The following is a 21,806-nucleotide window of genomic DNA, read 5'->3' as shown; positions in this document are numbered from 1 at the left end:
CACTTGATTAAGATTTTGGGTAGGGGCGGGAATAAAGAAAAACCGCAATGCCCAACTCGGCTATCATTTCAACTTTTTTGGCAAAGAGTATACTGGAGCAGGGTGTTCCGGTGTTTTCTTTACTTCTACTATGGCTACCTGCATTTTTCGCTAACCTATTTAAATATCCCTGCATCAGTTTTATCAACACGAAAATATATACCGTTATATATTTTTCGATTTATGTTTACCTTACATCGTCCAATATAAACCACATTTATAACGTTCGTTATATGCGCAGAACGCTATATGAGGCTAAATTCTTGTAGCGAAACGCGGCTCCTATTTCAGCCTCTTAAACAACAACACACAGTTTGAATTTGAAACTTGTTGTTGAACTGAAGAAAGAATCAAAGAAGCTGGCACAATACGGGAAGGAGACGGTTTCACCAAACTATTTGGGGAACCGGGGAATGTGAAGCAAACAGCGTCAGTACATAACATTTCAAACGCCTAAATAAAACAAGCAATTTAACAAACAATGCTTCATTATGACGTCACACGCATACACTTACCAAGAGTTAAGGCAAATGCAGTCAACAAAGAGCAAATTTACACTCTTTTAAAGTTCACAAGAAAAGGCACTGCAAAACAAGAGCAGCGTAAATACTACATAAAGGATGTTATTATATACACAAGGCAAATAATGCTGGGCGAACTGACTACTTGTGTCATCGTAGAAACATTAGCAAAGGTTACATTTACATAATATAGACATATTACCAGGGCTGCAAACTCATATTATTCACAACGCAACTCACCAAGAATAATCTTTCGAGTGATAAATTCGTCCTGCTACACAAAAAACAGCAATACAAACTTGCGCCACGACAGTCAGGCGAAAATGAAAGACCACATGTATCAAAAAGTTAGTTCACAACGGTACAGCATCAATGTCTCATAGAAATCGGTAATTACTGGCAAATACGATGTAACAACATTGTTTAGGAATCCAAGTAAACTTGTTTAAAAAAACCAAAAATTCATGATCTTTCTTTTGCGACCACTGAATATGGATGTGGAACAAAAACCCGACTGCCAACCCCATCTACAATTTCCGGGAGCTGCTCAATGGCTGGGTCGGGATAAAAATCAAATTTCTGGACGAGAGAAACGATAAAAATAAAGATTTCCATCCGGGCAAGTTGCTCTCCGAGACAGTGACGTGGCCCCAACGAGAAGGGAATGACGTGTTTCGATTTGACGAACTGTCCATTTTCGTTCAGATAACGACCTGGATTGAACATGTCAGGTTCGGGAAATACACTGGGATCGTTATGTACGGCCCAAATGTTCGGGACAATCTGCGAGGAAAAAAGAAGTAAAGATAGACAAACGATGCCTATATGGGGCCAAATTAAATTTACTAAAGTTATGCCCCAAACAGAAAACCTGGATCCTGCAATTTTATCTGTAGAAATTTGTTAAATACAGTTCGCGAGCGTAAGCTACATCAACGATTTACGAAGATTTGCTAAAGGGCTTCTAATTTTTTTTTTTTGAAAACTTACCCAACGATAGGCAGGATAGGCTATAAAAACAGACCACGGAAAGACTTGACGCGCAAGTTTGACTTTAACAAACAAATTGCATTTGTATATTTACATTTACCTAAATCCCTATAGTTACGCAATAGTTTATATATTCTTAGCAAATTTTCAGACTGCTGTGTCCGCACACACTTGTGAAAAAATATTATAAGTGGGCCCATGTGTAGAAAACCACCGTACATTGTAGCGTGCAAAAGTGGTTTATACTGCAAGTGTAAAGTGAAACGATTTTTTCAAGTTATCGAATATCCATTATAGATGTCGTCATTAAATCATGTTTTACCCTAATATAGGTCTGTAGCTGAGACGATATCTAACAACGTAATGTTTTTTTGAAAATGCCGAAGCGTATCCTTTTTCAGCAAGGGCTGAAAGTAAGCCGAAATGGTCCGGAACGGCATTTCGGTAAAGTAAGTATTGTCAGGTCGCCTTACCGTGCAACAAATGTAGGCACTTTTATACTATAGTTCAAGGGTCTCAAACTTAAATTGCTCTGAGGATCAAATGAGGACGTGTAAAATGCCCCCGGGCCGCAATTCACAATAAAATTTCAACCATTAAGAACCCATAATAAGAACACAATAAAATATAAACAAATGTAGGCTGATTTTAGGTTATAGTTATTTGTTCTCGTTACTTTACTGGCAGCGTTTTTCAAGGACAAGGACCTCGATATTGGGCTTTAAATTGTCAGCACAAACAAATCTTAGAGTTGCTTACAGATGGAGACTGCCTATAATAGGCAAACAAACTTCTTTGTTTGCAAAATGCTGGTTTCAGTTGTTTAACTTTTTATTTTCTTACTTTGAAGGCAAAGAAGGCAATAACTAGTATCTCTGACCGCGGTGACAAAATATAACTCTTCCCAAAACGTTTCTTTCGTCTGTGATTTTTCTCATTTTTGAAGCAAAATACGTAATTTAGCGCAATTTTGCTTTTTAAACTATTTTTAAACTAGCAATTTGTTCAATACTAGGCTAGCCTACAACTCGACAAATCAATTTATACATTATGTCTTATGAGATGACCAAATCAGCGTTATTGTGAGAACTGTACAGAGTTGAATAGGAAATGTGACGTAATAGTAGATCTTTTACCGCATAAGTAGTAGCGTTTGAAAGTAATATGACAGTGAAGTTTGATGAGTAGTTCCAGGTTTTTGAAGCAATTTTAGAGTGAATTTTAACTTTCAAATCTGATAAAAAAAGATCTGTGACACCTAAATATTGTCAAATACTTGAAAATCCAAAATTTCGACACGGGCCGCACAAAATGTTCTCGCGGGCCGCATGCGCCTGCTTGTTATAGACACGTGTAAACAGAGCCAAACTACAAACGTCTACAAATAAATTCACCCTTGTATTTCGCGGAATAAAGTATCCGTTGAGATTGGCATCTTCAGTCGTTTTATGGTGAAGGGAAAGCGGGGACATCGTCCGAAATCGAAAGACCTCTTCAATAAACGCGGAAGTATAAGGCATATTAGCCTTGTCAGACATTGTGGCACGTCGGTCAATTCCTAAAATGAAGTGAAGAACACTAATTGGGAAAAACAAGTTTAAACTTGGAAAATGAATTTACTATAATCGCATACCGATAACCGTTCTTATTTCCTCAAATAATCTGATTTGGGTTTCAGGATAGTGTAGAAAGACTAAAATTGCCCAGCGAATCGTATTAGTTGATGTTTCTGTTCCTGCCACGAAAAGGTCACGCACGCATTGCAGAAGTTGCTTGTCCTGTTAAAATAAATCGCACTTTTACTTACTTGTGGAGTAAGCATTGACAGACATAATTAGCCGTCGGTGTAAAACCACAAATAGGAATGTTCTTTTAAAAGTACTGATAAATTTACACGGAATTAATTTTTCGGCACAAGATGGCACGAAACTGGATAGAATAAGCGTTTCGCTGTGTTAAGTTAGTACTCTGACCAGTGTTGCAAACAAGCCATTTTAAAATGACTTAAGTCCAAGTCAAGTCATTTGTAAAACAACTTAAGTCCAAGTCAAGTCTTTTTGAATAAATAACAAGTCAAGTCCCAGTCCAAGTCATCACTTTCGCAAGTCAAGTCCCTGCCAAGTCTTAATTAGAGCAGTCAACTTCAAGTCATGTCTTTGTCAAACAATAAAATGTTAAACTATATTTTTAAACTCGTTCGATTATGAACAATAACTGAACTAAAAAATAAGAAAAAACGCAACATATAGCAAGCAATTTGTTTTACGTTCAAAAATCATTTGTCCAAATGACTTAGGCCAAGTCAAGTCATTTGTCTAAAAGACTTAAGTCAAATCAAGTCTTTTTTTCACAAATGACTTAAGTCAAGTCATTTCAAAACAGTGATTTATGTGCACTTAAGTCAAGTCATTGGCTTAATTCGATCATTACAACACTGACTCCGACGCCTATACAACATCACTGCAATGGCCACAATATAAACATGTAAAAGAAAAAACATTAGTTAAAACAAATTAACCAACTATAGGTAAAAACCTCAACTCCTTATTTTTATAGTAGTCTTTACCGTGAAAAAATTATCTTCTTTTCCGTCCATATTTGCGATAAAGGCATCAATAAAATCTCTCAAACTGTTTGGATCAAAGCTAGTCTTATGTTTGGTTATTATCACTTTTAGAAAATCTAAAAAATAGAATGACTGTTTACTCAAAGTATTGCCATTTTCTTACATTCACAGTATTATACAGTGTACTAACACAGGGGTGTACAACCTATAGCGACGGGTTAAATATGTTTACCCTAATCGGACAGCAAGCCAAACATGTGAAACCGAAATAAACCACGAGTCAAAGGCATTTGTTATCTACCAGATTTGCCCTAAACGTCATTTTACAGATGTTTAGTTGCTTATTAATGAGGGTATTTAATTTTTGGGGAAAATGCTTTTTCACGTACGTTAAAAAATGTCAATGTACAGCCACAAAAGATTTTAGACCATATACCGAAGCAATTTAAGTAAGCGGCAACAAATAAATAACAAAGTTTAGTGCTCGTATTCCCGGGATATTTGAATAAAAAAACAAACTTGACGAATACACTTAATATTCTGTCGCGGGCTTGAAACTAAAGCGTGTCGCTGGCCACATACGTTCGCTCTTCGGGCAGCAGGTTGCATACCCCTTCTTTAACATAATAAAAGACTATTGTTTTTCAAACATTGATAATATAAAGTTTGCGGAGAGTGATATTAATTTAAAAAAGAGTTTGTTACATGGTTATTTCTGCATGGAAACAATTTTCACCTTACTAACAATAAAATCTATTTAGTGAGCAATTTCGATAATGCTAAGACAAGAGGTTTTAATAATTTTTTTTAGTTGTGTCCATGGACTGTCAACAAGTTGTGCCCCTTTGCTCATGTTTAGAAAAAATACGTCATGAAACTTCCGTTAAATTATAATAAGATCCAGAAACGTCTGTTTAACTTATAATATTGTTCAAATTCTATATTATTGTGCCCGTCTGAGTGACGACAATTCAATGAAATATAGTCGATTTATTTGACCCTTTATATAAATGAAAGTTTGCAGTTTTTTTTATAAATACTGACCAAGCACAGCTTTTATGTCCGAGACAAATCTATCCCTTGATGAAAAAAATGGAGGTAGCTTCATCAAATTCGGTTCGAACAACATTAGTCTAATCATTCGAGCCTGGTTGGAGTCTATGAACCTTCGTTGTAATAAACATGTTTACAGGTTGATTTTTATTTCTTGTTTTTCGCTTTAGCTGTTATACATAATCTAAAAAAATATACAATATCAGTTTTGCTCATGCATCTAATTTTCTTAACTTTTAAACGCAAAAACCTATTGTTATTTAAATTTAGTTTCAGTTTAACAATTTTTATAACAGTCTTTAGTATTGTTGGCATAAAACTTAAACACTTGCAAAGAGGGTTCGAAAATTGAACACCGACAAATAAACGTTATTCAAAATTAAAATACCCAAAATCCAACTTGTGGACTAATTCAGCAAATTCCTTGTCACTGTAATCGTACCGGTTTCCAAAGACGATACTACATATGTTGTTGGCTACAGCGTTTGTTAGGTCCTTCTAAAGAATTTATAATAATATTCAATTATAGCACAGTGAGGTTCTATAATTTTGAAATTTATCAAAAACAAAAAAAGCTTTCAATTTGAAGAAGAAATGTGTATTATAGCCCACACGACATATTCATGAACAGTTGGATTGTTACCAGTATGTTGAATGGCTGTTCATTTTGTTGTTGAATTTGCTTGCACAGATAGTGCACCTCTTCTGATACGCGCTCTTCCATACTCTTTTTACCAACACCAAACCTAAACCATGGTTAATATTATAAAAAAAAACAATTCTACTGTTAGTAACCAAAGATTTCCAAAAATTGGCAACTGAAAATTATTCATGCCGGGAAACTTTTGAGTGTAGATTATATGCGTCGAAGGCATTTATAGTACAAACAATACTATTTTTAACGATAATATACTCCTGAAATAATACACGTTGTATCCATTTATAAAACATCTCGTCAGATCGTGCAACATTTATTTACTTCAAATAGAAACTATAATGTATAGTTTGAGGCAATCTGTTTTTAATTAGGATGCAGTATAATATCTTCAAAATACAGTGTTGTAAACAAGTCATTTTGAAATGACTTAAGTCCCAGTCAAGTCATTCGTACAATAATTGAAGTCCAAGTCAAGTCTTTTTAAATAAATAACAAGTCAAGTCCCAGTCAAGTCATAGTTAGAGCAAGTCAACTTCAAGTCCTGCCCTTGTCAAAAAAATGGCAAACTCCTCCGATAATTATAAGCAACTCAAGTAAAAAATAACATAAAAGCAACATATTACAAGCAAATTGTTTTATGTGCAAAGATTGGGATAAATAACACAATTTTATAAATAATTGCTTAATTAAAACAATTTATTTTAACCCAAGTCATTTGTCCAAATGACTTAAGTCAAGTCAAGTCAAGTCATTTGCCCAAAAGAAGTCAAGTCATTGACTTAAGTCATTACAACGCTGTCAAAATAATAAACACACCTTATTCTTCTTCGTTAGACCTACGTGGTTACTTCAATTTTCGCATTTATTTATTACTTTAAACCAGTGGTCGAGACTTCTCCTATAGTCGCGGGTCAAAACTAAAATCCGAAAGACCTATAAAATGTGACTTAATTACCACGTTTTTGTTAAAACGAGTTATTTTAGCATTTTAATATAACAACTGTTAATAACAGCGCACCTAGGCCTTTCTGACAATCATTACAAACACGCGACGCGTGCAGCCCGAACAACTAAGGTTTGTTTGGATTAAAATTTGAGTCCACACGGCGTCAACCACGATCAAAATGAAAGCAAACCGTTTCGAGCAGCAACTGACTGAGCGTTAACGCATATTCAAAAACCTATCAAAGAGCAAAAACTGACTAAAAGTAGTAAAACTGTACATTAATGCAGTGTTTCTTAACCTTTTTTACTTGGTGGCGCACGAATTTTTTGAGGTGCACCGGTATTTCTCATAAATTGCTTGCAATTTTTTGTTATATAGGCTTTATAGTTGCATATCTTTAAAGGAACTCTAGCCTTGAGACCAAAATGAGAACAACAGCAACTTCGGAATGAAAGTCAGTTAGGTATATGGCGAAGATAGGACTAATACCTAATATCCCCCCCTATAACTATCACTAACTCCCCTAATATTTTCGACCCTAACCCAATTGCTAACACCACCTACCCGCCCACAAGCCCAAACAGGGGCCAAAACAGCGGCGACCAAGAGTCGACAGCAAACGGCCAAAGCGCCCGCGGCGCACTGGTTGAGAAACGCTGCATTAATGTATAGCAAACGTTATTAACTACATCATTTGTGACGTAACAGTGCATGCCAATTGAAGGTGTGGCATGCCTGTGATCGACTGTTGTGGTACTGCTCATCAATGCTAAAAAAACAAATAATTAGGAGGGGCATGGCCCCTGCATTCCCCCTGGCTGCGCCTACGGGGCTGTAGGAATGAAGTAACTCACAAGGGTAGTTTAATGTACGTCTTTCACCGGGAGCTTTGAATCAACTAATATGGTTCTTAAATCCCATTTTCATGAATCTAAAACCTTTTTATTTATTTTTTTAGTTTTATTCATGGCTTTGCAACGCGTAAATAGTTTTTATAATCATAAAAAATACATATTTGAATTTTCGCTAAAACAATAGCAAAACAATACCAGATTGTAAAATATAGTCCAGATGACACCGGTTAGTATCACGATTTACGACCAGCGTTTAAGGGTAGTCGTACACATTCGCGAGATATTTGTTTGTAATGGTCTACACATGGCAAACAGTAGAATTGGTGATTTGGAACCATATGAAATGTTGTGTACTTAACCTGAATTTATTTGTACTAAAACACGCATGGGTTTAAAGGCCTAGTTTGCGTTTGAAGGCGAACTTTCTGGTTAACATGCAATGGTCGCAGCTTTGTTAAATCAGTGTTTAGCACGATCGACTGATAAATATTAAAGTTATTAATTGACTTACCCTCGTAAGGTCGTGGTGCCAAACTTTCTTTGAGATTTCCAACAAGTATTGTAGTCCATAAATACTATTCCATGTCCTCCTGTGATTTGTTTAAACAACGGGTGTATCGGTCGTCCGGAAAACTTCTCTTTTTGCTTTACCAGAGCCTGTAAATATATACCATTGGCATGAAAATATAGGCTAAACATATTTTGAAAGTGCGGATCACATATTTTCAAAATAGTTAGTTTAAGTAAAATATGTTTTTAATGGTAATGCTGTGTCCCAGGTTAAGTTATTTAAACTGTTGTTAAGTCACGATTAGTTTTTAATTTGAACTTATACCGACAATATTCCAATTGTGAATATTCATACTTTAAGTTAGGACATTTATAGTTTGAAATATTAGTTAAATCAGTGATTTATTTAGGTTTATGCAATAAAAAGTAAAAAATGAAAGGTAATTAAAATTGCTTAACTATAACTTCCTACAATTTAAATGAACTGCAGAAGTTGTTATTTGCCTATTAATGAGTTACTATACTAGCGGTACCTCGGAAATACTTTGGTAATCGTTAAGAACCACCCACTCGTTTCGACCGATTCTGGCCGACATTACGGGTCCGTATTTTTCGCTCCACTTTTGAAAGCGTCGTTCGGGAAATTTTCCTGTAAACGGAAGTACTCCGACGATGGGCAGACCTCTTGGGCCTGGTGGGAAATGTTGTGGTCGCCTGAACCACAGGTAGAACAAGAAAAATATCGCAAGAGGAATTCCATTTGAGGCCGAAATTTCGGGAAAATAAACGCCAAAAAATTCCATTGTATTTTTTTAAAGGGATCTAGTTTTAAAGTGAGGGTGTTTCAATAACACTTGTGTAAAGTAACATACTGAAGATGCCACTGTATGATCGAAAAAACATATTTAAAGTCTTATTTTTTGGGATAAGGTTTAACAGCAGGTTGTCAACAAAATGCCATTATACTATCGAACTTACTGTATTGTTCATTATGCCAAATTTATCTTTGATTAAGTATATTTTGTTTGGCAACAACTTTCTATTATTTTGTTGCATTTTACAATTAAAACTGATATTGGCATTAAATTTTAGCACGCTTTGTAAACAAGTGTCTTGATCTCGGTGTATTTGCTCTTGCAGTTTTAAAGCGTATATTGCTTTATTTAAAGTGACTACCAAGGTTCTTTTTGGATTATGAAACACCAGATTTCAAAGATAATAGTTCTAATATTTCATGAAATATTTAGTATCTATATGAACCATAAACATCGACTTGAATGGATGTGAGATCATAGTCTTTAGGGAAAACCAAAGATAAAGCATATGAAAATCTATAGAATGCGCAAATTTGCCTTTTTGAATTTTCAACCACGCGTTGACATGTAGAGCAAATATAAGTTTATGCTGACCCATTTTTCTTAACAATAGCAAGACAAAAAATCAATAAATACCATCAAACGTATATAAATTCACATCAAGGGTGGTCCTAGGGTAAGCGGTCATAAGGCATGGCCAAGCACACTATATTTCTGCCAACTAACTATTTCAATAATAAGAACCTTATTCCGCATTGACTCTATATTTTACAGTTGTTTAGCTTTGGCATTACATGTAGACAACGTTAAGATAATAACTTCTTAGTAGAATCATTGCTATCTCTACAGCAGTGGTCGGCAACCGCCCGTCCGCGGACCGGTACCGGTTCGCGAGATGTTTGCTACCGGTCCGCAGCAGGGTTGTCAAATTAAAATTTTAATTTGAAGCAAGCGGGTTAATTTTGAGAATCATTAATGTCTTACTGCCTCGTGAATTAACTTTACTTGTTCAAGGTAAAATCTTATTCAAATAGGATTGTTCATCTTCTGCTTCGTATTAATTAAGCCTTTATAGCTCAGAAAACAACCACTCGACTTTTTGCTTCAGGGTTACTGGACGTACTGGGCTAGATTGATATAAGCTTTCGCACATACAAGTTGAAGTTTGCATGAAAGAGAAAGGGCGACACGAAAAAGCGAAAATGAATCATAACCCGGAGCCTTTCTGGCTGGCGGGAACAGTGACAGTCACGCCCATGGAACACGTCTTGGCAGAAAAACGTTTTATTTTGGATTAGAACTTGAAATCACGTTTTCGGTTTGAATTTGACGTCTTTAAAACGTCTTGTGTCGTCTTTAAAAATGCAGAAAATTTGCAATATTGCTTGGTCTTAAGAAGATGTCTACAAGTTGTATAATATTCGTTTATCTACAAAACGTTTTTATAAAACCGATGAAAAACGAGTAAATGCAACCTAAATAAAGATGTTTCCTTATTGCATCGAAAAAAGGTTTATTAAACGTTAAAAAACAACGTCTCAAAAACGTTTTGTTTGAACTAATTTTAAAACGTATTTGTTTGGAGAAAAATAAGAGGGTTTTCGCTCTGCCTTTCTAAAACGTTATTTAAGCGTATTGAAATCGAAATCTTAAAAACGTATAAATTTAAACGACCACAAACGTAGTTTGGAAACCCTAAGTAGACGTCTATATATTTGATAAATGTTCCAAGACAAATAGTTTAAAACGTTCGTTTTCAAACTAATGTAAAATGAATGATAAAAAAAAAATTTAATTGTTTTTATTTTATTTTGACAATCGTAGGCCTATAGCAAATAAAAAAACTACGGACAGGCAATGAGGCGGTTTTTGACATTGCGACGAAACCTAGTTTTAAACTATTGGCCTGTAAAATAGCCATTTTTGAAATTTTTAACTTGGTAAAAATGTAAAGATTTTTTATAAACCAAAAAATAAAATATATATATAAAAAAAATAAAAGTTTAAAATAATATCCTGAAAAAATCTTGACAAGAGGCGTACACATTGGCAATATGAAGTAATATAATAACAGTAGTAGCCTATCTTTTGTAAAAGGTTTTGTGAAACTTTAGTCCTTAAAATAATAAAATCCGTCACGCCACACGTAATTTGTTATGACGGATTTTGCTCTTTTATTCAAAAAACTCAGTCAGTTTTTATTAAAAAACATTCAGCGTTTGGGTTTTAATGGGTTAAGCATATTATTATAATTAAATAATTAATACTAGGGCACTGGTCTAGAATCATACCACATTTTCGTCTGGGGGTTTATATTGTTAGCAATATTTGGGTGAGGGTGCGAGTTACGGAGTTAGCGCTTGGGTTTGGGTGGGTCAAGTGTTATTGTTATATTTATTCTTATACATATTTATGCCTTTTTTGAAATTTCAACGTTGACAATTCGTTTGGTTACTTTAAAAATGAATGTGTTAGGATTGTAGACAAGCGCAACGAAGAGTTACAAAACAAGATAGTCAAAATTAAAAACTGGGAGAACAAATTTATTGAAACTTCACCCATACCCGAACCAAAATAATGTTTGGTAGGATTGTAGACCAGCGCCCGAATTATGATTTTCTCAGTCGAGTTATGCTATGTTCGAAATTAAAAAAAAAAAAATATGCGTTGAATAAACTATTGTTTTTCTTTTTTTAGCTAATCCAACAAACAGTTGCTTGTGGTTTAATAAGTCATGAAAATTAAATTAAATTAGATGTTACTTTTATAATTTTTCTATACATTGTTAACGCAACAATTGTTACGAACCATAACTTCATAAACCATAAATTTAGTCAAACTGACAAAAATTCAATAAATACCATCAAACCTATATAAACTCACATCAAGGGTGGTCCTAGGGTAAGCGGTCATAAGGCATGGCCAAGCACACTATATTTCTGCCAACTAACTATTTCAATAATAAGAACCCTATTCCACAGTGTCTCTATATTTTACAGTTGTTTAGCTTTGGCATTACATATAGACAACGTTAAGATAATAACTTCTTAGTAGAATCATTGCTAAATCTCTACAGCAGTGGTCGGCAACCGCCCGTCCGCGGACCGGTACCGGTTCGCGAGATGTTTGCTACCGGTCCGCAGCAGGGTTGTCAATTTAAAATTTTAATTTGAAGCAAGCGGGTTAATTTTGAGAATCATTAATGTCTTACTGCCTCGTGAATTAACTTTACTTGTTCAAGGTAAAATCTTATTCAAATACAATTGTTCATCTTCTACTTCGTATTAAGCCTTAATAGCTCAGAAAACAACCACTCGACTTTTTGCTTCTGGGTTACTGGACGTACTGGGCTATATTGATATAAGCTTTCGCACATACAAGTTGAAGTTTGCATGAAAGAGAAAAGGCGACACGAAAAAGCGGAAATGAATCATAACCCAGAGCATTTCTGGCTGGCGGGAACAGTGACAGTCACGCCTATGGAACACGTCTTGCCAGAAAAACGTTTTATTTTGGATTAGAACTTGAAATCACGTTTTCGGTTTGAATTTGACGTCTTTAAAACGTCTTGTGTCGTCTTTAAAAATGCAGAAAATTTGCAATATTGCTTGGTCTTAAGAAGATGTCTACAAGTTGTATAATATTCGTTTATCTACAAAACGTTTTTTATAAAACCGATGAAAAACGAGTAAATGCAACCTAAATAAAGATGTTTCCATATTGCATCGAAAAAAGGTTTATTAAACGTTAAAAAACAACGTCTCAAAAACGTTTTGTTTGAACTAATTTTAAAACGTATTTGTTTGGAGAAAAATAAGAGGGTTTTCGCTCTGCCTTTCTTTAACGTTATTTAAGCGTATTGAAATCGAAATCTTAAAAACGTATAAATTTAAACGACCACAAACGTAGTTTGGAAACCCTAAGTAGACGTCTATATATTTGATAAATGTTCCAAGACAAATAGTTTAAAACGTTCGTTTTCAAACTAATGTAAAATGAATGATAAAAAAAAATTTAATTGTTTTTATTTTATTTTGACAATCGTAGGCCTATAGCAAAAAAAAACTACGGTCAGGCAATGGGGCGGTTTTTGACATTGCGACGAAACCTAGTTTTAAACTACTGGCCTGTAAAATAGCCATTTTTGAAAATTTTAACTTGGTAAAAATGTAAAGATTTTTTATGAACTAAAAAATAAAGTATATATAAAAAAAAATAAAAGTTTAAAATAATATCCTGAAAAAATCTTGACAAGAGGCGTACACATTGGCAATATGAAGTAATATAATAACAGCCTATCTTTTGTTAAAGGTTTTGTGAAACTTTAGTCCTTAAAATAATAAAATCCGTCACGCCACACGTAATTTGTTATGACGGATTTTGCTCTTTTATTCAAAAAAATCAGTCAGTTTTTCTAAAAAAAAACAGTCAGCGTTTGGGTTTTAATGGGTTAAGCATATTATTATAATTACATAATTAATACTAGGGCACTGGTCTACAATCATACCACATTTTCGTCTGGGGGTTTATATTGTTAGCAATATTTGGGTGAGGGTGCGAGTTACGGAGTTAGCGCTTGGGTTTGGGTGGGTCAAGTGTTATTGTTATATTTATTCTTATACATATTTATGCCTTTTTTGAAATTTCAACGTTGACAATTCGTTTGGTTACTTTAAAAATGAATGTGTTAGGATTGTAGACAAGCGCAACGAAGAGTTACAAAACAAGATAGTCAAAATTAAAAACTGGGAGAACAAATTTATTGAAACTTCACCCATACCCGAACCAAAATAATGTTTGGTAGGATTGTAGACCAGCGCCCGAATTATGATTTTCTCAGTCGAGGGATGCTATGTTCGAAATTTAAAAAAAAAAAATATGCGTTGAATAAACTATTGTTTTTATTTTTTTAGCTAATCCAACAAAGAGTTGCTTGTGGTTTAATAAGTCATGAAAATTAAATTAAATTAGATGTTACTTTTATAATTTTTCTATACATTGTTAACGCAACAATTGTTACGAACCATAACTTCATAAACCATGAATTTAGTCAAACTGACAAAAATTCAATAAATACCATCAAACCTATATAAACTCACATCAAGGGTGGTCCTAGGGTAAGCGGTCATAAGGCATGGCCAAGCACACTATATTTCTGCCAACTAACTATTTCAATAATAAGAACCCTATTCCACATTGTCTCTATATTTTACAGTTGTTTAGCTTTGGCATTACATATAGACAACGTTAAGATAATAACTTCTTAGTAGAATCATTGCTAAATATCTACAGCAGTGGTCGGCAACCGCCCGTCCGCGGACCGGTACCGGTTCGCGAGATGTTTGCCACCGGTCCGCAGCAGGGTTGTCAAATTAAAATTTTAATTTGAAGCAAGCGGGTTAATTTTGAGAATCATTTCTTACTGCCTCGTGAATTAACTTTACTTGTTCAAGGTAAAATCTTATTCAAATAGGATTGTTCATCATCTGCTTCGTATTAAGCCTTTATAGCTCAGAAAACAACCACTCGACTTTTTGCTTCAGGGTTACTGGACGTACTGGGCTATATTGATGTAAGCTTTCGCACATACAAGTTGAAGTTTGCATGAAAGAGAAAAGGCGACACGAAAAAGTGGAAACGATTCATAACCCGGAGCCTTTCTGGCTGGCGGGAACAGTGACAGTCACGCCCATGGAACACGTCTTGGCAGAAAAACGTTTTAGTTTGGATTAGAACTTAAAATCACGTTTTCGGTTTGAATTTGACGTCTTTAAAACGTCTAGTGTCGTCTTTAAAAATGCAGAAAATTTGCAATATTGCTTGGTCTTAAGAAGATGTCTACAAGTTGTATAATATTCGTTTATCTACAAAACGTTTTTTATAAAACCGATGAAAAACGAGTAAATGCAACCTAAATAAAGATGTTTCCATATTGCATCGAAAAAAGGTTTATTAAACGTTAAAAAACAACGTCTCAAAAACGTTTTGTTTGAAATAATTTTAAAACGTATTTGTTTGGAGAAAAATAAGAGGGTTTTCGCTCTGCCTTTCTAAAACGTTATTTAAGATTTTTTTTTAAGATTTTTAATAAACCAAAAAAATATATATATATATATATAAAAAAAATAAAAGTTTAAAATAATATCCTGAAAAAATCTTGACAAGAGGCGTACACATTGGCAATATGAAGTAATATAATAACAGTAGTAGCCTATCTTTTGTAAAAGGTTTTGTGAAACTTTAGTCCTTAAAATAATAAAATCCGTCACGCCACACGTAATTTGTTATGACGGATTTTGCTCTTTTATTCAAAAAAATCAGTCAGTTTTTATTAAAAAAACAGTCAGCGTTTGGGTTTTAATGGGTTAAGCATATTATTACAATTAAATAATTAATACTATTTAGATAATCCAACAAAGAGTTGCTTGTGGTTTAATAAGTCATGAAAATTAAATTAATTCAGATGTTACTTTTATAATTTTTCTATACATTATTAACGCAATGATTGTTACGAACCATAACTTCATAAACCTGTTTTGAAAATAAATTTAGTCAAACTGGAGCTGATAGAGATTTTTTAAATTGCCCGAACCAAAACTGGAACTAAACTGAATTGCAAAAAATTTTCGAACTACAATAAACTGATCTAAATTCCTTCTTAAAATTGTAAAAGTACGCAATGTTTTCAAGATTTTTGTCATGATTATTTACCTGGTTTTCTTATATTTATTTATTATACTTCTTAGCTGAAGATTCCACTCGTCAAACTGTGTTAAATATATATATTTCTTCTGTGTTCAATATATGTATGTCTAAATTAGTTTTAGTTTTCTACTAAAAAGATTTAGTTGAAAAAAAACATAGTGTAGTTCATATATAACTTGGTGCGTGCGTAGGGTATGCCAATTATAAACAATGGAGAAGCGGTGTGAATAAAAACATTGGCGCTTGTCTAGAATCCTACCACATTATTTAATCAATGCACAATATTTGTGTTAGGGTGAGAGGTAGTGTTTGGGTGTGGGTGGGTCAAGTATTATTATATTCATTATTTATTAATAATACTTGACCCACCCTAACTCAAACGCTAACCCGGACCCAAACCAAAATATTGTTTGTGGTGGTAGGATTCTAGACCAGTGCCAAAACATTATCTGTGTTATGTGTGGAAGCTAATTAATGTATACATGAAGCCACTGTCGATGAATATATGATGTACGGTATAATTACTTCATAGTTAACATTGGAAAGCTAAGAAGGGAGAAAAACTTCATGATAGAGTATTAAATATCTCTTGTAGGTTTATTTTGCAAACTCTAGGTTTTTATATTAAATGATTAATTATCTAGGTTTTTCTATAATATGTTGCTGGCAACCCTGGGCGTAAGTTAACTTTCTCAAACTGTGGGAGGAAAAATCCAAATCCTTGTTCAAAACAACTTTAACAAAAAACGTAAGTTATTATTAATTTAATATAGTCTAACTTAAAATGATTTCTTTTTTTCTCATAATGGATTATGTTTTTTTAGAAATGTTGTTCATCTGTTAATTTGCCAAAAGGAAATGCTTTCAGAAACCATTACTGGTAAGTTACATGTGTTTTCTATGGCCGTTATAAAGCTTTATTATGTTTGATTTTAGGGTACTGGGCTAGGATGCTACCACATTTTTAGGTACTATTACAAAACTAGTCATTAAAATTGAAATTGCAAACTGAGAAAATAAATCTTATAACACTTGACCTACTTTACCGAAATGCTATAGTTCCCGAATAAGGTTAGTTGATTTAATTATTATTTTAATGTGGTAGGATTCTAGCCAATTTTGTTCCTTATTAGGAGAGTTCAAAGTGGAATCACAGGGGATTTTAGAAGTTTAGGTTTATGATCCAGAATATCCTAGTATATATTTTTTAAATTATTTAACCTCGATTTTGTTTTGGGGAGAGATTAATCTAATGAAACCTACAGGGCCTAAAAAATCCCAAAACAATTTGCTAACATGTATGTTCAAAGTAGAATCTTGGGTCCTTAGATTGGGTCCAAATTAAATTTCTATGTAATTTTGACGTTTATATTGGGTAGTTGAAACCGATATAATTTTTCGTTTTACAGCGGAAGATCGCACCTAATTGTACAACTGAAAGTGGCAAGTTTGGATTAGGGCATGTAGCGGTGGGAAAAAAACTATTGTGCTTCCTTTAAATGTAGCCCGGCGTTAGCATTTTTTCAGGCATCCAAATACTTGCCGATAACTTTTACTTTATTCATTAAGTTTCAATCAAATGCAATTGGGCGTGTGGCTGCCGTGTAATGCCAGGTCCAGACATTACGTAATGGCTGGTGTTGAAAAAATACGCTACAGGTTACTCATGGTCAACGTTATGTCGATTTATTCACCCTGTGGTGAACCATTCATCTGATTAAGAAACACTGGTGTGTCCAACAAACGTACGCGTGTCATTTGCACGTCTTACACGTGTCAAACAAATGTACGCGGATTACACCGCTGGATAAACGTATTGCGTATCGATTAGCTTCGGCGTACCTGAAGTACATAGTCTTCAGCTTTGTATTAACCAGTACATTAGGGCTGCGTTCAACTAACGAATATATTTTTGTTTAAGTAACAAGTAATTCTTACCAACCTACTTAACTAAGTAATTCCAGTAAATGTTGAGCAAGACAATTAGGCTTAAAAACATCGATATTATTAAAACGTACACATATACAATCATAACCAATGAGCAAATATGTAGTTCTTTTTAAAGTAACTTTGTGCAAACAGATTCTGTCAATCAAAATGAAGACCTGAGCTTAGATGTGAACAATTCAGCTGCACTGAAGCATTAAAATTATAGGACCTCAATTTAAACTAATCCACAAAATTATCGAAATAAAAACATTCATTCTGATATTTAAAATGTTACGTGGCTCAGCTGTCTTCCAATAAATAAACGCTTAAATTTCATGCTGACAAAAAGCCTTAATGTCATGCTAACTTTCAAATAACGCACAACTTAAATTTGCACTGGTAGTTCAATTAATGATCATATTGCATTGAAGTTCCAAAAGTTATTATCGCCAAAATACATATATTTAAGATTTAGAAAATAGTAAATTAACATTTAAAGGTAGATTTTCAACCTTGAAATATTGTCTTATGTACTTTTTAGTTTTACTGGTTTTAAATAATAGACCTTCTAATGCAATAAAAAATATTGACAAACTAACTGTGTCCCGTAGGGCATATAGCCCCTAAAACTGTATTATTTTTAATTGACAATTTAACAAATATATATGTTATGTTTATAAAATGTTTTACCTCATTTTGTTTAACTTGGATTAACACGAATAGTTGTCGTGCGTCCTTTAAAATACAGACAACTCAAACTATTCAAGAGCACTTTTTTGGTGTATTTTATAAAAAAGACGTCACGTAAAGTAACTCACGCCCTCGCGGTTTGAGGTTGCTTTATGACGTCCTTCCTGATTTTTATTCATGCCCCCCCCCAAAAAAAATGCCTGATACACCCCTGGCCGTAGGCCACATGTTTTTAATCTGAGGTCCGCGAACTATACTCGTCCCTGGCGTAACGTACAGAAAAGTACACTATTATTTTCTTTTCGTAGACAAATTGTTTTAAAATATTTTTTTGTGGATGATATGTTTTAAAACTATTTTTTGTGGATACGTTTTTATATTCAACACCTTTCAGAGTCAACTTAAAAACGCTGTGTCCAACAACACAAGCAGTGCTGTCTTCGGGCAACGTTACGAGTAGCGACAAGGAATTTGACAAAGCCGTTAAAAATTCGGATTTTGGTTTACCAAGTTATTGTTTATTTTATTTCCTAAAACTTAGAAAAAAGCAGTTATGTCTAAAAAGCGTGGAATGAAAGACTATGTGAAATATGGGTTCACTTGCTTGACGGAAAAAATGGAACTGAGAGACCGCAGTACATTTTATGCAGAAAAGTATTCGCAAATGCAAATCTCAAACCTTCAAGGCTTAATGAGCATTTCGATAATCGACATGGGGGTGAAAAGTCAGGAAATAATTTAAGTACTTTGAAGATCATAAGGGCACGTTTTCATCAGAGTTGTACCTTAGTAAAGCATGGATTTTTACCGATTGAAAAGCCATTGTTGTTAGCATCTTATCAAGTTGCGTTTTTGTGTGCCAAAAATAATAAGTCACATACAGAAGCAGAAGAGTTAGTGAAACCATGCGCAATGAAAATGGCAGAAATAGTACTGGGGACTGAGGCAGAAAAAAAAAACTAAGTTTAGTGCCATTGTCAAATGACATCATTAGTTCCAGGATTCGTGATATGAGCGAAGATATTTTGCAACAGGTGATTGCTGACATCAAATCCAGTTCTATCAAAGTGAGTCTACAGTTGGATGAGTCAGTGTTGTAATGACTTAAGTCATTGACTTGATTTAAGTGCACTTAAGTCACTGTTTTCAAATGACTTGACTTGACTTAAGTCTTTTGACCAAAATGACTTGACTTGACTTAAGTCTTTTGGACAAATGACTTGACTTGGACTTAAGTCATTATGTCAAATAACTTGGGATTAAATTAAGTGTTTTTCATTAAAATTTAATTTAAGTTTTGCATATTAAACACTTTAAGTGCTGCATATTGCGTTTGTGTTAGTTTTTTAGTTAAATTGTTGCTTATGATCGGACAATTTTACCAATTTCAATAGTTTAACAAATTACTTTTATGTCAATGACATGACTAGAAATTGACTTGCTCTCATAATGACTTGACTGGGACTTGACTTGTGCAACCGATGACTTGGACTGGGACTTGACTTGTTATTTTCGCAAAAGACTTGACTTGGACTTAAGTTATTTTTCAAATGACTTGACTGGGACTTAAGTTATTTCAAAATGACTTGTTTACAACACTGGGATGAGTCAACAGACGTCAGTTGTTGTAGTCAGTTATTAGTTTTTGTGCGGTATGTGAAAGTTTTTGTGCGGTATGTGAAATATGCTACATCGTCATGCACTTGCAGCCAAGTCATTACCAGACCAACTTAAAAATGTGCTATCAATTTCTGTGAGTACAGTCAAATACATCTGAGGAAATGCCTCCAATCATCGTCTGTTTAAGTTTTTTGTAACGAGCTTGGGGCTAAGCACAGTGTACTTCTATACCACACCGAGGTGAGGTGGCTTTCCCGTGGCAGAGTGCCTACTCGTGTGTTTGAACTCCACAAAGAAATTGAGCTTTTTCTTGGACAGAAGGGCTGTAGCATTGTAGAACATTTTAAAAAGGAGGATTTCATTTTGTCCCTGGCCTACTTGGCAGATATATTCAGCCACCTAAACGTCTTAAACACCTACATCCAGAGTACAGGGGTAAACATGATCATTGCCAGAGAAAGGGTATCTGCCTTTACTAACAAACTTCCAATCTGGAAACATCGAATTACCTGTGGGAACTATGCAAATTTTCCGAATCTTGATAAACTTTCCAATTCAACAAATTCATTTCCTGAACATTTTGTGACTCAAATAAAAGAACACTTGCAGGGGCTCAGAGAATCTTTCCAGGGATACTTTCATCATGGAGAGGTTTCTGTTTCTCAGGAATGGATACAAGACCCATTTATTTTCAACCTATGTTTTATGGGTGATAATGACCAAATGAAAGATGACCTCATTGAAATGAAAGCTAGTAGTAAAATCAAAATGGAGTTTGATTTAATGCAGTTAGATGCCTTCTGGTGTGCACAACTTGACTCATTTCCCCAGTTAGCAAAAAAAGCTTTAGAAATCCTTGTGCCTTTTGCGACAACCTACCTATGTGATACGGGGTTCCCAACTCTTTTAAACATCAAAACTAAGCCGAGAAACCGATTGGATCCAAGAGATGATATGCGTGTGTCTATCTCAAAGAAAGAACCTCGATTAAATATGATCATTTACGAAAAGCAACAGCAAAAAAAACATTAGTAAATTGACTGATTGTTTGTGTGTTGTAAATATTCTTGAACTTACAAGACTGTTTTTAAGGCATGTATTCAACACGTTTTATAAAATACACTTAGTTTAATTTTTATTATTTTATTTACTTTCGACGTCGATTGTAGACAGGGGGTACGAAAAAAATTCATAAACGCTCAAGGGGTACGAGCGCCAAAAAGGTTAAGAACGACTGCTGGGAAAGGGTATGGGATGATTGGGGACACCTGTCTGGCATTTTGGGCGCCGCTGTTTTGGCCCTGGATTTTTTGCTCCTGTTTGGGCTAATGGGCGGGTAGTTTGTAGTGTTAGCAATTGGGTTAGGTTTGAAAATATTTGGGGAGTTATAGTTATTGGTGGGGTTTGGTGTTAGATAAAAAGTTGTATAGGCCTTTTGGCCATTTAGGTATGATTCCGATTTCGTCATTATCGCTACTATTAGGTATTAGTCCATTTTTGCCTTATTCCAAACTGTCTTTTGTTCCGAAGTTGATATTGCTTTTATTTTGGTCTCAAGGGTGAAGTCCCTTTAAAGACATGCAACTATAAAGCCTATGTAACAACAAATGCAAGCAATTTAAGAGAAATTCAGGTAAACCTAAAAAAATTCGCGCTCGAAGGTGCGGCGCCACTTTTTCAAATGTCTTTAGGTACGCCAAGTAAAAAAGGTTGAGAAACACTGTTATAGTCGGTCCATACTCCAAAAATTTTATTCAGACGCACGGAAGTTAATAGGAGTAAATTAATTTCCGAAAAAGGACGTTTATAGCGGTCTCATGCCTGATAAACTTTTCCACTGCCTATTTAATTATATACAGTTCAAGCTTCAGCGATAGTCATGTATTGTTGACAAAAACAATACACACACA

General features: G+C 34.4%; 1 protein-coding gene across 1 annotated transcript; it reads right to left on the bottom strand.

The window, feature by feature from the left end:
• Positions 1–405: 405 nt before the first annotated feature.
• On the bottom strand, positions 406–9,217 carry LOC146164654 (cytochrome P450 2H1-like). Its single transcript, XM_083381535.1, has 9 exons — positions 8,671–9,217; positions 8,139–8,284; positions 5,813–5,915; positions 5,558–5,667; positions 5,161–5,282; positions 4,117–4,232; positions 3,184–3,328; positions 2,945–3,108; positions 406–1,343 (listed from the first exon to the last, which is right to left on the bottom strand). The coding sequence occupies exons 1-9, from the start codon at positions 8,938–8,940 to the stop codon at positions 1,023–1,025; spliced, it is 1,497 nt and encodes a 498-aa protein (XP_083237661.1). The 5' UTR covers positions 8,941–9,217; the 3' UTR covers positions 406–1,022.
• Between the last annotated feature and the right edge of the window lie 12,589 nt (positions 9,218–21,806).

This window comes from Ascidiella aspersa, chromosome 2 (genome assembly GCF_963924565.1).
Source record: "Ascidiella aspersa chromosome 2, kaAscAspe10.2, whole genome shotgun sequence".
Lineage (NCBI taxonomy): Eukaryota > Metazoa > Chordata > Ascidiacea > Phlebobranchia > Ascidiidae > Ascidiella > Ascidiella aspersa.
This window is presented reverse-complemented; position numbering and strand designations above follow the sequence as displayed.

Coding starts and splice junctions, on each gene's coding strand:
- LOC146164654 (XM_083381535.1), bottom strand. CDS start 8,940: ATGGAATTTTTTGGCGTTTATTTTCCCGAAATTTCGGCCTCAAATGGA. Junction 5,916..8,138: donor GGCACCACGACCTTACGAGG/GTAAGTCAATTA, acceptor ACCATGGTTTAG/GTTTGGTGTTGGTAAAAAGA. Junction 3,329..4,116: donor AAGAAGATAATTTTTTCACG/GTAAAGACTACT, acceptor TTATTTTAACAG/GACAAGCAACTTCTGCAATG.